This window comes from Bipolaris sorokiniana (genome assembly GCF_000338995.1).
Source record: "Bipolaris sorokiniana ND90Pr unplaced genomic scaffold COCSAscaffold_3, whole genome shotgun sequence".
In the NCBI taxonomy this organism is placed as follows: Eukaryota; Fungi; Ascomycota; class Dothideomycetes; order Pleosporales; family Pleosporaceae; genus Bipolaris; species Bipolaris sorokiniana.
Genome location: NW_006911897.1, coordinates 1,725,195 through 1,741,464, shown reverse-complemented (window position 1 = coordinate 1,741,464; position 16,270 = coordinate 1,725,195). Strand labels below are relative to the sequence as shown.

General features: G+C 51.2%; 4 protein-coding genes across 4 annotated transcripts; 3 read left to right on the top strand and 1 right to left on the bottom strand.

Annotated features, from left to right (window-relative positions):
- Window positions 1-1,328: 1,328 nt before the first annotated feature.
- On the top strand, window positions 1,329-3,662 carry COCSADRAFT_82560 (uncharacterized protein; the record flags this gene model as incomplete). The annotated part of the gene is made up of 1 exon (XM_007698988.1): window positions 1,329-3,662. One exon carries the CDS (start codon window positions 1,329-1,331, stop codon window positions 3,660-3,662), a length of 2,334 nt encoding a protein of 777 aa, XP_007697178.1.
- A 1,728-nt stretch (window positions 3,663-5,390) lies between these two features.
- On the top strand, window positions 5,391-8,773 carry COCSADRAFT_111408 (uncharacterized protein). The gene is made up of 3 exons (XM_007698987.1): window positions 5,391-5,928; window positions 5,989-7,570; window positions 7,623-8,773. The coding sequence occupies exons 1-3, from the start codon at window positions 5,498-5,500 to the stop codon at window positions 8,379-8,381; spliced, it is 2,772 nt and encodes a 923-aa protein (XP_007697177.1). The 5' UTR covers window positions 5,391-5,497; the 3' UTR covers window positions 8,382-8,773.
- Window positions 8,774-9,226: 453 nt separating this feature from the next.
- On the bottom strand, window positions 9,227-11,235 carry COCSADRAFT_197324 (uncharacterized protein). Its single transcript, XM_007698986.1, has 2 exons — window positions 10,922-11,235; window positions 9,227-10,817 (listed from the first exon to the last, which is right to left on the bottom strand). The coding sequence occupies exon 2, from the start codon at window positions 10,779-10,781 to the stop codon at window positions 9,387-9,389; it is 1,395 nt and encodes a 464-aa protein (XP_007697176.1). The 5' UTR covers window positions 10,782-10,817; window positions 10,922-11,235; the 3' UTR covers window positions 9,227-9,386.
- A 4,004-nt stretch (window positions 11,236-15,239) lies between these two features.
- COCSADRAFT_157922 (uncharacterized protein) lies at window positions 15,240-15,917 on the top strand (the record flags this gene model as incomplete). Its single annotated transcript, XM_007698985.1, has 1 exon — window positions 15,240-15,917. The coding sequence occupies one exon, from the start codon at window positions 15,240-15,242 to the stop codon at window positions 15,915-15,917; it is 678 nt and encodes a 225-aa protein (XP_007697175.1).
- Between the last annotated feature and the right edge of the window lie 353 nt (window positions 15,918-16,270).

Below are 16,270 nucleotides of genomic sequence, written 5' to 3'. Positions count from 1 at the left end.
CTATGAGCCAGGGTCGGTGTTGTCGAGTTTCATGCGCCCCTAGCGGCTAGATCGGAAGATGGCTCTATGAGGGCGAGGATAGGCTGCGGGCGGCAGACATGTAGGAAACTAACACACGGTAGACAGATACTATCCACGGGCTGGCCGCCGCGACGTTGACGCTGCTGGAGCGCCTGTTTCACCGGGCGCTTCGTCGAGGCGTGCGCATGTTTCCACAGGGCCCGTGGCTGTGGCGGCGACTGGCCAGATGGGCTCTGATTCAATGGTAGCGGTGCATAAGGGGCGTGTGGTCCAGATGTCGACAGAGGGAAAATTGAGTGTTTATGCGAGCGGGCATGGCGAACAGCTGGCTAGTGTCAAGTGCCGGCACGAGGATGGTGCTGGAGATGGGCGAGGATAGACATCGACGGGGGGGGCATGACGTGGGCCGGATCCAAGGGAACGCGTGCTTGGGGGCGTCTATTGGCTGGAGGCCCTTGCAGGTCCTGGTGGGCATACTCAGTACAGTGGCAGCCAAGCATAGTAAGCTGCACGAAGGCAGGCCGTGATTCCTCCCAACCAAGACAAGGCAAGGCAGGCCAAGCTACTATGTACGCAGACACGGTACGAGTAGACACGACAAGGTAGCGTAGACAAGGCGGGATTGGGATAGGTCACGGTAATGGTAAGGCCAGCCAGCCAGCCAAACACCCAGCCAGACCCGTCCACCGCGTCCACGTCCGCGTCTCTCGCTCCCTCGCTCCTCTTGTTACCTGCCTGTTTGTCCGCATCTCTGCCTTCACCCCCGCTTACCCTCTCCCTCTTCTCCTCTCCTCTCCTCTCCTTCCTCATCCCACCACACAACCCTCCCCCCCTTTGTCCCCCTTTCACCTGCTCAATTGCCTCCCATTGACGCTCAATTACCTGCATACCTAAAAGCAACGCTACACCGCTCCACCCTGCGGACCCGCCATTACTCCAGCACTCGTCGCAGCTTGCTTGTTAGCGCGTGCAAGCGAATTGCTCCGCTGCCTCACCTGGCCGCACGGGATTAGACAGTCCACGTCCCACCACCCCCCAAACGGCCTCCTTTCTGCCCTCTGTCGCGTCAAAATTGCCTTCTACATGCTACGCTGCACCCATCCGCCCATAGTTGACAGCCTGCACTTTACCGCTTCTTCAACCACGCGCTTGGCAATCGTCAGCGCAATCTCGACAGTCACCTCCCGCACCGACCGTGCTCAGTAGGCCCGACGCCTCCATTTTGCTTCCCGACACGCGACTTCACGCGTCATAGCGTCTGGAGAGACTATACAAGGCTGTCGGAGCCCTTGCAGCTTGGTCTCGCTATGGCTGCAGCGCGTCGACACCCTTCCATGCAGATTTTTCAGGACCCTGTGCAGCCTCACCATCTACACCACCAACCACGCCCAGCTAACGCCGCTGACACCCGCCACACCCACCCTGTCACCCACATCGCCGACGTGTCCAACGCTGCGAACACCCTTCTCGCTCCCCCCGTTGCCCACACCGCCAAACCCTCGCCCCGCAAGGCCCGCCAAGTCTCCAGTTCTCCACCTCGTACCGCACTCGTCCAAAAGGGCCTCGACACGCTCAAGATACCGCCTCCCAAGGAGCAGCGCTTCCGCACCGACGCGCCTGCAAAGAAGGACCAGCCCGCCCTCTCGCAGCAGCAGCAGCAACACCAGCACCACGCGCATCCAATGGCGGGCCACCTCCAGTACTGGCCTAGCCATGCCTCCCACATGGACAAAGAAAACGCCTACTATTCCGGACCCGTCCTGTCCGCCACGTCGCCAGCAGAACCACCAATCAAGCACGCGTCCAAGCAGCCGCTGATGACCCCTAGCGCCCCACTGCGCGACCGAACCAACTTCACCACCACCACCACTCACTCTGCTTCGACCACCAAGAAGCAAAAAGTTATCAAAGACATCAAAACCGAGGAAACCGACGGACCATTGCCCGATCCCGACCAAATGCCGAGCGTAGAAGACGATGGGAACAAGCCCTCCTACAGCTATGCCATGCTCATTGGCATGGCCATTCTACGCGCACCAAACCGCAGACTAACGCTTGCCCAAATCTACAAGTGGATTTCAGACACCTTTGCCTTTTACCGCAACTCACAAGAGACTGGGTGGCAGAATAGCATCCGCCACAACCTCAGCCTGAGCAAGTCATTCTCCAAGCAAGAGCGGCCCAAGGACGATCCAGGAAAGGGCCATTACTGGGTCATCAACGCCGGATTCGAGAAGCAGTACCACAAGGTCAAGCCCATCCGCCGCCCGGCCCCGCCAGAGTCCTTCGCACCAGTATACACCAGCGACCTTCCCCGTCCTTCACCATGTGCCACAGCCAGCTTCCCACCTCTAAGCTCTACAAAGGGCTTTGACTCGAGCAAGTACCCCGAAGACAACGACCTGCCTTCTTCAGAAGCCACTATTCCGTGTTCGGATCCAGCTGCGCACGACGGACAGGATCCACTAAGCATGCCACCGCCCCGCCAGATACCATCCTCGCCCCCACCAGCAGACATTCACTCATCGCCGCCTCCTCCAGTCTCGCGCTCGGTGCGTGAGGACACGCCGCCGCGTGCACCACGCTTCCCGTCGCACAGCCGTTCCGGCGGACGAAAGCGCAAGTTCAACGGCCTTGGAGACAGCGGCTACTACTCCTCCATTGAATCCTCAGCAATCAAGGGCAACCCGGCAGGCCCATTGCTCACATCCGAAGCCGATCTCGATCGTCCCAGCCTGAAACGAGGACGTGCAGAGGAAGAGATTGCCCGAATTCGCGGTTCCTCCTACGATTCTCCCACTAAGACGCGGACCCACATGAAGCAAGCTGGCAGTACCCACATGATCTCGTCACCGCTTCGCAAAGGCGATAAGATTCACAACCCTCTAACCCCTGCTATCGTCTTCAAGCGTCCGGCCCTACCCCCTGCGTCAGCGTCGCCCAACACTAACCTGCGCAACCACCGCAACAAGATGCGCGAGCTCGTTGGCGGCTCGCCAGACAAGAGCCTCGCCATGTGGGTCGACACTTCCTTCCTTGACAACAAGAGTTGGAGCCCCGCCGTCGCCATTCCAAATGAGGAGCACGTCAACCTTGTCGGACATGGCTTCGAGAGCACCTTTGACATTTTTGGCGACTTTGGCTACAACGAGAGCCCCATCAAGCGCTCCGCCAAGCGTCCTCGTCTCGAGCGCGCCGTCACTACCAGTGGAATCCTTGCTGATATTACCGGTTCCAAGACCAACTCGCCCACGCCCAACTGGAAGATGTCGTCCTCCTTCCTCAACATCCCTGATCTGTCACCTGTCAAGAGCCTGTCGCCTATCAAGGCTCCTGTGCTCAAGCCTCCCATGGACACCCCAACCGCTGAATTCGTTCATCCCAGCACAGGCAAGAACAAGGTTCACAGTGCTCTGATACCCCCTCAATCATTCCCTGTACCTGCAAAGTCCGAGTCGCAAAAGCAAGACGACGAAGACATTTTCCATCTTCTCCATAGTGATGAGTCTGAGCCAGGCATTGACCTGCTGCAAGGCTTCGAGAAGATTGGAGCTAGACAATTGGCTGTTGCCCCCAACGGATCCCCTCAAAAGAAGGGACCGAGACCCAGCTTAACCCGTAGCTCAACCACCCGCTTCTGAGCGATACACACATTAGGCCGTTTTGATTGGCCTTCTTTGATTCGCACCTTACCTTTGATACGCCCCCTTCTGGATCTCAACACTTGAATCTGGGTACCTCTTTCTTCGCCATTCTCGATACCCCTCATCTTGCGACTACACTTTTTAGCTCTTCTCTTGCAGCCTTTTATATTGCAGTCGCCCAGATTATCACTTTGGCTACTCTTTGGATCGTCCTCTGGACCATCCCTTACCTCACGACGTAACGACAAACGATACCCACGAAGCAACGGACAGGCCTTTTTAACCTCTTGGCGTCTAATTCGATATTCAGCCTCGACTGGAAGAGGTGTGCGGCAAGCCCGGCGGAGCCCAACGTAGGGCGTACTTGACTACGCTTGTCACTTGCGTGTCACACACAAAGGTGTTTTTTGGAGGGTTCTTGTTTTTCTTGCCTTTTGCCCAGCGACTTACATACATGCGTAATGATATACACTTATTTCGGGGGAAGTGAGCAGTGGGAGACCGTCGATTAGCGGACGAACAACGACGAGGTTGAGTGGGTCATTACTATATGGCTTAATGATGAAATGCAGACGAGAACATGCATGCTCAGATGTAGCAGATTCGATAGTCTTTGTTTTTGCGTCGAGCGAACTAATGGATCATGTTTCTTCAGATATGTTTTGATTATGAGAGTGATGTAAATTTTACGTGGATGTTCTTATACTAGTAAACGACTACGTGGTCAACTACTGTGCATTCCTCATGTAATGGAGATGTTAACATCACATCTTCTATTCTACAACTACACAGCTCTCTTCAAGAAAAAAAAAGTTCAGCAGACATCTCTTATTGCTTCTTCTACACCCCCTTTTCCACTGTAGCCTCTACACAGCTTGCTTATAGTTTCCCGCTTTCATATGCACATGTAATCACCGGCTCGGCACATGTATGCATTACCGTTTTTCCATCTTTTCTTCTTCCATCCCCACTTTTCACCTTTGCTTTTTTTCAATGCAAAAGGGGGGGTGCGGTAGGGCTGAGATGCCGGACTAACGTGCCTCCATGCGTAGCGAAAATCCACCTGTACCGAAAAGAATTCATTATCTGGCAACTTAGCGCTTTCCCACATTGTTGTCTCAAGTTATGAACAATATGATGCGATTCGCTATGAACCTCTCTCTAGATTCCGTTATGTAGCTCAAAATTACACCGTTACTAATATTGTCGTCGACTGTTCTTTCTAGAATATTTGAAACTGCTTGAGCTTGCACCCCTGCTCTGTCAAGCGCAACTGCAAATTATTTTATTTCGGGATCTTTATGGTTTCTTTCTATGAGAACAAAGTCACGAGTGAATACTTCGAGAACGCTCAGCCGTTGCGCCATGCTCTGCAAAAAAGTTTTTCCGCTTTGGAGTATAGATTCCCTGATTTAGCGCGGAAATCTAGCTTGCTTACATGATACTCGCCAAATGTAACTACTTTATTCTGCGCTTTGCAACAATTGGTTAGCGGTGGTGCCAGCATCTAGAACCTTCTCTTTTCGCTTGAACGATGAGGCGCATTGGCTATTCAGGTACAGCGGCGAAAGGCAAGGGAAAGCGTGGTTGCCTGCGCAAGGTCTTGTGCTAGGAGCTGCGATAGTTATAACTACTTTAAGCTTAGTTAGATAATGTATTGCGACAGGTTGCGTCGGTACGTACTATCGCTACGGTGGCAGCGTTCTCAGCCTTGCCGCACTCAAGATGGATGGCAACATCTTTGACACCAACTCGACGACCTCCCCAGCTCGCGAGCCTACATCGGAGCCTCTGCAGAACCACGTCCGCTGTAGACGGCCGCGCGCCGCATCATGGATCCCCTTTCGGGAGCGGCAAGTGTGATAGCTGTTATCGACATCTCCGCCAAGGTTGCATCGCTCTGTTTCCAGTACTCAGTCGAGGTTAAGCACGCAAAGGGGGACATCGAGCGCCTCCACCAAAAGGTGAACGATATCTATAATGTCCTCGAAAAGCTTCGACAGCTTCTAGGCAAGCAGCACAAGTCCCAACTCTCTACCATACGCTCATTGCTGGACCCGCTCCAAAGATGTTCTCAAGAGCTAGAACGGCTTAAGGCTACCCTCCAGGCCAAACTCAAGCCCAGTCAAAGCCGTAAAGCGATGCAGCGATTCGGGATCCGAGCCTTGAAATGGCCATTGACGAGCAAGGAGGTGGAGAACACGGTTCGAAATCTTGAGACATACGGGAATACTTTCAGCCTTGCGCTTCAAGTTGATCAGACGTAAGCTTTTTTACACTCAGATCTGTCGTGCACAGACGCAGCGTCTCACTGATTGTATAGAGTCCTTGTGGTTGATATAAATCAGAAGCTAGACTTGACCAAACTGCCTATCGCAACAGGCGCTTCGTTCAATGCGCACACCGAAGAGCACAACGCACGATGCCTGCCGAATACCCGCACCGTGCTGCTGCACACCATTGCAGAATGGGCGAAAAGCAAAGATAGCAAACCTGTATTCTGGCTGAGCGGTATGGCTGGCACAGGAAAGTCAACGATCGCGCGGACTGCTGCCCGATCGTTTGCCGAAGCTGGTCAGCTGGGAGCGAGCTTCTTCTTCAAAAGAGGCGAGGGCGAACGCGGCAATGCCTCACGGTTCTTCAGCACTATCGCCGCTGACCTGATTGCTCGCGAACCGGACATGCTACCTAGTATCAGGAAAACACTCGATGAAGACTCGGCTTTACCACAAAGGGTACTGAAGGACCAGTTTGAAAAGCTTATACTACATCCACTCTTGGAGGTGCAAAAAACAAGCCCAGCTGCACGTACATTCGTAGTCGTCATTGATGCATTGGATGAATGCGAGAGGGAAGAAGACGTTCGAGTCTTACTCCAGCTTCTCACTCGGACCAAGGACATGCGGCCAGTATCATTGCGAGTCTTAGTAACAAGTAGACCAGAGCTCCACATTCGTCTTGGCTTCAGGCAGATGCCAAACGGAACCTACCAAGACCTTGTCCTTCACGAAGTCGCAAAGAACACCATTGAACATGACATACGTCTCTTCTACGAGCACGAGCTTAGCGCGATACGCCAAGCACGCATGCTATCTCCGGATTGGCCAACCGAGGACCAGATCCGGGCCCTGGTCGATCTAGCTGTGCCATTATTCATCTTTGCTGCTACCGTGTGCCGATATATTGGCACGAAGGGAGGCCACCCTGAAGGCTATCTAGACAAGGTACTACAGTATCAGAAGTCGACCTTCTCACAGCTTGATCGAACCTACCTTCCTGTTCTAGAGCAGCTACTTGTTGAGCAGGAAGAGGATGAGAGGGAAGCGTGGCTGCACGCATTTCGAAAAGTCGTCGGCAGTATTGTGGTTCTGGAGAGCCCGCTCTCTACCCGGTCCCTTGCACACCTTCTGCAAGTCCCACAAAAAGAGGTAGAGTGCCGGCTAGACGCTTTGCACTCTGTCCTTAGCGTTCCTGAAGATGAAGACGTTCCTATCAGGTTGCTCCACTTGTCGTTCCGTGACTTCCTAGTCGATCGCCAAAGACAGGGAAAGAGCCAGTTCTGGGTGGATGAGAAAGACAGGCACAAGCAGCTCGCGTCTCACTGTGTTGTGCTGATGTCAAGTCAAAGCGGCCTACGGCGGAATATATGCAACCTGTCAGGACCGGGGGGTCTAAGGAGTGAAGTCGATATGGGTACAATTACCAGCAATCTACCGCCTGAGTTGCAGTATGCGTGTCGTTACTGGGTCAGTCATTTTGAGCAGAGTCAGCAAAGTATTGCCGATGGAGACGCAACGCACTTTTTTCTCCAGACGCATCTTCTACATTGGCTCGAGGCTATGAGCCTTATAAGAGAGCTAAGTAGATGCATTCACTTACTTGACAAGCTTCAGGCTTTTGTAGCTGTAAGATCATCCCAAAAGTTTTGTCTCTGTGGGATGCTAACGTGCGATACAGGCTTCTGCAAAGACCGTTTTGAGTTTTCTTCTAGACGCCAAGCGATTCGTACTGCGGTTCCAGTCTATAGTAGCAGATGCTCCGTTGCAGGTATATTACTCTGCGCTTCAGTTCGCGCCAGAAACAAGTTTAGTACGGCAAATTTTTGAGACTCCACAGGAAGTCGATTTGGTGTCAAAGAGGGACACCGATTGGGATGCGTGCCGCAGCACGCTCGAAGGCCACTCAGGCTATGTTAACGCGATCGCCTTCTCGCCAGACGGCCAGCTGGTCGCGTCGGCCTCTGACGACAGCACGGTACGGCTATGGGAGACGGCGACGGGGATGTGTCGCAGCACGCTCGAAGGCCACTCAGACTATATTAAAGCGATCGCCTTCTCGCCAGACGGCCAGCTGGTCGCGTCGGCCTCTGACGACAGAACGGTACGGCTATGGGAGACGGCGACGGGGACGTGTCGCAGCACGTTCGAAGGCCACTCGGGCTATATTAACGCACTCGCCTTCTCGACAGACGGCCAGTATCTTCAGACAGACCAAGGAGATATCCCTCTCTACTCTTCTCCTACACCATCACCCTCGTTTCAAAGAACCCAGCCCTCTCGCATCTTCATACAAGACCAGTGGATGTGTCTTGATCAGCAGCGGCTGCTATGGCTTCCTTCTGAACACCGACCGACTTGCTCTGCAGTTCATGAAGCGCTAGCCTGCTTAGGGCATACATCAGGTCGCGTTATGTTTATGAGGTTTTGTACATCGTAGGCTTCTTTTACACTTCTTTTTTTTATTAACTATATATTTCTCTTATAATCTTTGTTCCAGAGAGGGCCGGGGAACAGTGAGTATTTCTTTTACTAGATGTACGTTCCCTCTAGAATGTTCTGGTCATTGCTGGCCTGGATTTGCGTAGTAGTATATAAGGAGATGCTCCTCCATGCGTAGTCTAAGTTATTGCTGATTACTACACAGCCACAGCCTCGGCGGGCTAGATAGATTAGTTACACTCTCTTGATTACGTACATCAACGATACTAGTTATAAAGCGCTAATCGGAATTGAAAACTACACATGCCGGAAGTACCGACAGGGGGTGGTAACACTATGTTAGTTTGCGCGTAGACATCGATGCACGACTACTAACAATCCGTATGCAACTTTGTAGGATCTTCTAGCTTATGTACTATCTCTCAAAACTATTACCGAGAATCCAAAGCTTGGTGGTGGTGGTGGTGGTGGTGATATGTAAAGCAACAAATATTCTGCTACCAAAGAAGGTTCCGAGCGAATCAGGGTAGAAAGTCGGTAGTTAGAGTACTTAGATGTATCTTTTGATAGTTAACTAAATTGCTCAAAATATTGCCAAATATGTATGCAACTCCATGTATATATAACTCCAGTTGAGCCTTACCATGTGCGAGATATATAATGCTACATACATAGTCAAAGTACCCCTGTGATTTTTCGGTACAGGTGGTTTTTTGCTACGCATGGAGGCACGTTAGTCATACCAAGGACGGAAGAAAGAAAGGGTGTTGTGGGGAAGGGGGGCCAATGTTTGTTTTAGCGGGGTTTGACTTGATGGATGTTCACCTAGTAGGGAATGCAGGTGTTCGTGAAGTGTCATGATATTTGTATATTGGTATAGATAAGTTTTTTGTTTAAAAAAAACCAAGTTAACAAACAACTTTTTTTGGGTTTCGTTTCCTTCATATCATTCATCAGTCGCGCAAAAGCACGCTCTCTCTCTCTCTCTCTCTCCCTCTCTCTTCTATGTCCTATAATCCCCATTAATAGTAACATACTCATGACTAAAATCGCATGTCCAAAATACTGCCTCCTCCCCTTCCCTCTTACTTAACCGCACTACAATCTCTAAATCTTCATTTTCCAGTATCTTCGCTGCGCGCTCCTCATCGACTTGCTCGGGCTCTCCGTCCACAAGCAACTTGAGCTCCGCACTGCCGTCTGTGGGTACGAAACTCACGCTCGTCTCGGCAGGGACGACGGAGTCTGCGCCTTCGGCGTAACCCGTCGCGCACAGGATGCGGCCCCAGTTTGCGTCTTTGCCGTATAAGGCGGTCTTGACTAAGGGGGATCGCGCGATGGTGGAGGCAACGCGGTGAGCATCCTTATAAGACGCAGCATTCGTAACACGAATGGTAACGAATTTTGTCGCGCCCTCGCCGTCCCGGACAACAAGCTTCGCCAAGTCAACCGCGAAGTCAGTGAGTACACGCTGGAAGGCTGTGTAATCTGGGCTGTCGACCGAGGTAACGGGTTGGCCGCCGCCAGCACCGTTGGCTAAGACAGCAACGGTGTCGTTGGTGGAAGTGTCGCCGTCGATGGAGATGCTGTTGAAGGACTTTTGGACGGACGCAAGCAGGGCTTGACGTAAGGGATGGGCGGCGATGGGGGCGTCGGTGCAGATTATACCGAGTAGAGTGGCCATGTTGGGGTGAATCATGCCTGCGCCTTTGGTCATGCCTACTATGCGGTATTCCTGTTGCGTACTTGGGAGAGTGAATGAGCGGGAGAGGAGCTTGGGGAAGGTGTCGGTGGTGCAGATTGCGCGGGCGGTGGCGAGCCAGTGGTCGTGGGAGTCGCCTAGGTTGGCGTATGCGGTGGGGATTTTGGAGGTGATTTTTTGGATGGGGAGGCGTTGGCCGATGACACCGGTGCTCATGACGATGCTGCGGCTGCCTTTGAGGTCGTCTTGCGTGCTGCCGTCGCGGGCGAAACATGCGTCGGTTTCGTTGCCCATGGTTATGGCGTCTTCGATGCCGCCACGGCCTGTGACGGCGTTGGCGCAGCCAGAGTTGATGACGACGGCCCTAATGCCTTCACCTTTTCTCTTCTTTAACATGTCCCTACTGACTGTGACGGGTGCGGCTTGGAACTTGTTGGTGGTGAAGACGGCTGCTCCAGCACATGGCTTGTCTGAGGCTACAATGGCCAAGTCATCGAACCGTGTGTTGGATGCCTTGACACCAACATGTGCGCTGCCAGCCTTGAAGCCGCGTGGGTAGGTACCAGAAGTCGGTACATACTTCTTCTTGGCTGGTGGGATGGCGCCGTCGCCAATTGCGGCGTATGTTCGTATTTGGGTTGCGAAGAGGCGATTTGAGCGTGTAAAGAAGCGTGGATTTGAACGCGCAAGAGACATGATGGCGATTTTCAAAGCAAATGAAGCTCAATTGCACTGGAAGGAGCTGTTAGAGGTGACCAGTGTATGATTCAAGGACTAGGCAATGGCTACGATGCAAAGGCAGAAGATGCCCTGTACATTAGACGACCAAAACGTACCCTTGGACCCTTTTAACCCTCTCGATATCCAGTCACTCACTCAGTTGACGTCCTGCGCCTTGGTGGTCTTGCAATAAAAAATGACAAGCAGTAAGCTCTGCGGCCGTTATCGCAGCCCGCCGAGCACCCGCCCCCAGACTAGTCGAGCCCAACCCCTGCGCGTCTAGAGCAGCAGCGCACCCACCGTCGAGCATACCAGGTGCCAGAAGAGAATCGTGTATCGCGCAACCACAACGTGCTCCTTTTGCGCCAAAAACGGCACAATGATGAAGAGCACGGCGGCGGTTGGCAGACTGGCGAGGATGGATGTGCGGAGGCCACGCGAGAGCTGAGTCACGATGGCTGCACAGTGGTCACTGAGCGTAAAAGGCATGCAGCTACCAGCGCTGTAGAGAACAAGGAACTGGAACGCTGTCAGGAGCAGCGTCGCTGCCAGCAGCGCGTATTCGAGGTAGTCGAGGCGGCGCTTCTCCTTTTCTACCACCGCAACCTCCACGACGGGAAGCAGGGGTTGTTTCTTCTCAGAAGTAAAAGCAGAATACATTGTCAAAACGTAAAAAGAGTAATAACTGCGATGCGAATATATCCGGATATCGGAGTTTTTACATCTGGGGGAATCACCCAGACATTATATGCCCACGGCCTCGTCTCCTCTTTGCATACGCGTTTTGGCCAAGTATAAACAGGCAATGTGAGATACATTGGCTTGGAACCTGGTTAATGAAACAACCGGACCCTGTTATCCGACCATGGCAAACTCTTGGCCTCTCCGCTCTCCGTCTCGTTTGGCCTTGTTCGTTTCAATTAACTCTGACGCCGCCCAGATGTCAGCACCGACACGTCTAGTCTGGCTATGCAGCGCTTACTACTGCATAAAACTGTTCATGAATTAACACCTCTGCAGCAGCCTCTATGGGATAAATCGTGAGCTCGTCCGTCATTCGGCCTTGTTCTTTGCCAAAACTTGGCTGACGTCATGTTTTCTTTTGTGCAATCTTACATTATAATGTTCCCGTCCTCTTAATACCACCTCTAAGACGGACGGGGAGCTTGGACAGGTCCAGATTCTGCTGTTGAACGTCATATCTAGATTTCGGAGCAGGTATTGCTTTGAGGGTTGCGTAAGTGTCCTTAGATCCAAGGCAGTTGCGATGTCGTAATGTTGATAGTGCTCAGGGGCATTGAGTTGAGCAGAGCATTACTACTCCACGTGACAAGAGTACAAATGGTAAACAAGTTTTAATTCCAGGCACATGGTACATTAAATGCTTTACCAGTCTCACAGGATAGTAATGGAGCGATTCTAAGCTGACAACTATCCAGTCGTGAACCCTTAACGGTGCAATTTGTAGGTTCGTCAATACCAAGAGTTTGGCGTACTACATCCGGTGCACGTACCGTAGCCCAGACCTCAACCAGTGTGGGTACTCCTAGGCCCAAGGATATCGTATTCCAGCCGCCGCCCATCATAGTAGTGCTATAGTGAACCGAGAGTTTGAAAAAGCTGATTGTCTTTTTGGAATTCAGGTACCATGTACTCACAGCAGTGTTGGAGGTTCTTCCAGTTAATCTTATACCAACGCTTGTTGTCTCGCCAAGACCCCAACGGTAGATGTATCCGACATTCGACTAGGTTGCACAGGACTCCTTATCTCTCTGCCGCTCAGTTCAGACCGATCCTTTCAGGCTGCGCGTTGGTCATTGGTGATGGTCACGAGTTTAGCGGGAAATTTATAAGATTAATAGGATCACTGGAGTCATCAAAAATTTCTGTAGTCATTAGGTATGTTAAAATAACACTACTCAAAGAGCGCAAAGTTATTCTATGGAATATCCCATGTCCGTACTTCAAGGGTTGTTTGAATGAGTCGAGGTATGTTCAAAACTACGACAACACTGTGTTTTGTTGTGAGAAACTCGTCAGTATCTCAAACAGGTAGCCTAGCTAGTTACTAAAGAAAAAGGGTCTAGTCTGTGTAAATGACCGCAATGTCGATTTTGAGATTACTGTAGATATCAAGTTTTATGATGGAGGTTGACTTTGTTGCCGACTGTTGAGAACTACTCATCAATCCTGAAATCTGAGACAAACACCTGTGTAACCTTTATTTTGGGTATGGAATATAAAGGTACTATAATCCAGTTATCTAGTAGAAGCTCATGCCCTCTCTGATAATGTAGTGTTTAGGGGGTACTGAGATAGAGGAGTACATGATCTGGTGTCATGCGCATGAGACGAAACAGTTTCACATCATTTAGACTGCTTCAATTTTCCAGTCTGCTTCAGAAATCGATAGCGAGATTGTAACCAAGCCCGTGTCGCACGTCTATACTTTATCTACTACACAATCGGAAGGAAACTTAACCTTTTTACCCCAATAAACAAAAAGGAAGAATTATCTCCTCCCATCTGTCCAACTCGCGGTCAAAACGCCCCCATGCACGTCATCGAGAACAAGGCGCGCCATAAAGAGAAAGAGATAGAGGTTCTCAATGCTTCTGTATCGAGCACAAGATATCTTCACGTCCTTCCAACTCAGCCACCCGAAAAAAATGCAAGGAACCAAGTTATTTCTCGCTCTTTACACCCACTTTCTCCTTTGGTAATCGCAAGACGACTCGCACGCCTTTTTCTAAGAATGGGAAGTTCCTTCTTTGGCACTTCAATATGGAAGGCTCAAGAAATTTCACGTATCAGCATAGTATGAATTCAGCAAGGAAACGCCATCCCCAGTCTAAATCACATACAACCATTGCCACCCTCTTGCATCAAATCGAGAAGTATCCTACTAATTCCGAACTATCTTAGGTAAAACTCTATTTACTAACACGCATGTACCGATCAAAGACAGCGTACGCGTCTTGTGCTCCGTGTTAAACACAATCTAGGCAAAGAAAGGATAAGCGGGTGCTTGGGCAACTTTGTCTGCTAATTTGGTGCGCAAGCGCTGTGGTTGTAAGAGTGTATGTGCTGCAGGGCAAAAGGTTCATGCCGCGAGAAAGAACGAAAAAGCAAATGTGTATTGAGTGGAGAAAGAAGCAAATATCTAGCGAATAATCTTTGTGGTGACTGTGCAGGGGGAGGCTGAACGGTGACGTTGTATTGTAGAAGAATTCGCAGAAATAATGACTCGTCTCTTTTTCCTTCGTTCTGATGTAAATTCTATGTAACTAGTGTTTGACGTCTTTATGACTACATACCTACTAACGCAAGACTCATTTCCGCTCCTACACGCATCTTCCGCAGGCGTAGTACATTTACTATCCAGAAAGCACGATAAACATACCATCCTCCCTCAGAAACAACCATATCTACCACCTACAACCACCATGCGCTGTCACTCTCCACACCGCGCCTCCCCAGCCACCCCCGCGCAAAGATCTCTCTTTGCCAAACCGTCCGAACATCCAAACCCCCAACACCTCACGTGTTCAATAGCGGTCAGTCCTCGCAGCCAATGAACTGTTGAGACGACAATCCCAATCGAGTCCCCCAAAAAAGCAAAATATGGACAACAGTCGAACAGCAGCGACAAGACAGGGCAAATGCTCACGTGGCACACCGTGCATGCGTTGTTGTTGCGACTGAAGAAAACAACAAATCTTCTTTTAAATACCCCAAAATCATGTCGCGGAGGAGAAAAGCGACAACAACATCAACACCAACACTACCATCATACCCTCGACTTGGACCCTCGCAGCACCGATTCCAAGACTATCTTGTATCGGCTTGCACAATAGTTCCTCAAGAGCGAACATTGAAACACACACGCAATAGAATTGAGAAGTGAGACAACCAAAGAAAAAGAGCAAGCGCGCAAAGACAAGACAAGAAAGAAACTGATCTTTTATTTCCCCGACATCCCACGTGGCTGGGACAGGCGTTGGTTTCCAGGAACGAAAAGAATACAGAAAGACATCTAGGTAAAACTTGGTGTTTGATCGAGTCGACACTTCAGGACGACATTCTCGGTTCCATCGTCTTAAGACGAAAAGCAACAACGGGAGGTACAAACGACAGTCAGAGAGGATGAGTCCTTTTTCCAAGGCATCTCTCATCCAAGCGCGAAATGAGTCAGCGGTAGAAAGCCTACGCTTGAAACCCACAATCATTGCATCGGCATCAAGTCGAGGATCAGGATGGCGGGGATCATATTTCAACATAACCTCCACACTACCCTATTCAACGGGCTTCGCAACAGGGATATCTTCAAGTACACCTTCATCTGCGACACCACCATCATACTACACCAACCACTCGAGCTCATCACGCGCCTCACCCTCCTCAACGCACATACTACCCGACCTCTACACAACAATGAAACTATCGCCAACTCTCCCATCCCCAACACCCGACCTCACACTCTCCACCGTATCCGCAGCGCCCCCGAGCGAAACCGACCAGGAAATGTCCTTAGAAACCAAAGTCGGACTAGTCATGATCCCCATCGCCGTCGGCCTTTGCGCCTGGGGTCTCGTCTTGCTAATCCTCTGGCGCCGCCGCAAAACCCACCAGTCACACCATCGAATAACCTCTTTCGCCACCTTAGGCCCCGAAAAGGTGCACTCGCCCTTACTCTCCTCACTAAGCAGCAGCACAAGAAGCCGCCGCGTCTTCACAATGGCTGCGTTCTACAGCCGCGACAAACAAGGCATGAGCGTGACAAGACCTACGACGCCACCTCCCTGCAACTCACCAGTCGGGCGCGCAAAAACAGATTCGAATCCTGACTCGCCTGTCGATGGGGGCAGCCCATTCCGCCTGCGACCAGGGGAGGGGAGGAAGAGTCTGGGATCGGAAATATCAGAGTTGTGGCCTTCGCCGCCGCCGACGGCGTGGGCGCGGCGCCAAGATGTACTTGAGCAGCTGCCTACGTCGCGATTCGGGCGCGATATGACGGTGCCGCGGTTGAAGCGGAGTGAGAATAGGGGATCGCTGCGGGATGCACGCTATGTGACGAGGCCGTCGATGGGGGATGATTGGCCTTTGATATGAAACGAGATCAAGTTTTTACATGAGTCAACCTAGAGACTTTGTTTTTGCTTTAAGATTAGACAAGTTTGGTGTTTTTTGGGAACAGTTTATTTGGTATACCCCCCGGTAGATTGGAGGCGTTATTCGGCTCTGGCAAGAGACGGCTTCACTTTATGCATGGTTTTTCTGTAGACATGTTAACAATTATATTTTAATCATTTGGTCTGATTGACACACCCTATGCATCAGTTTCCTTGTGTCCCTTTATGTAACCCCGGTAAACAATGTTCCCGTGACGGTCGCGTGGGCCGACATAGTAGCGCCTGGCATCTAGCGTCTACTAGGAATGTGTTGCCCAGTAGGACGGATATCGA

Excerpts from the sequence above, each read along its gene's own strand:
- COCSADRAFT_111408 (XM_007698987.1), top strand. The coding sequence starts at position 5,498 with ATGGATCCCCTTTCGGGAGCGGCAAGTGTGATAGCTGTTATCGACATC. Across the intron at positions 5,929-5,988 it reads GCGCTTCAAGTTGATCAGAC|AGTCCTTGTGGTTGATATAA; the intron begins GTAAGCTTTTTT and ends CTGATTGTATAG. Across the intron at positions 7,571-7,622 it reads AGCTTCAGGCTTTTGTAGCT|GCTTCTGCAAAGACCGTTTT; the intron begins GTAAGATCATCC and ends CGTGCGATACAG.
- COCSADRAFT_197324 (XM_007698986.1), bottom strand. The coding sequence starts at position 10,781 with ATGTCTCTTGCGCGTTCAAATCCACGCTTCTTTACACGCTCAAATCGC.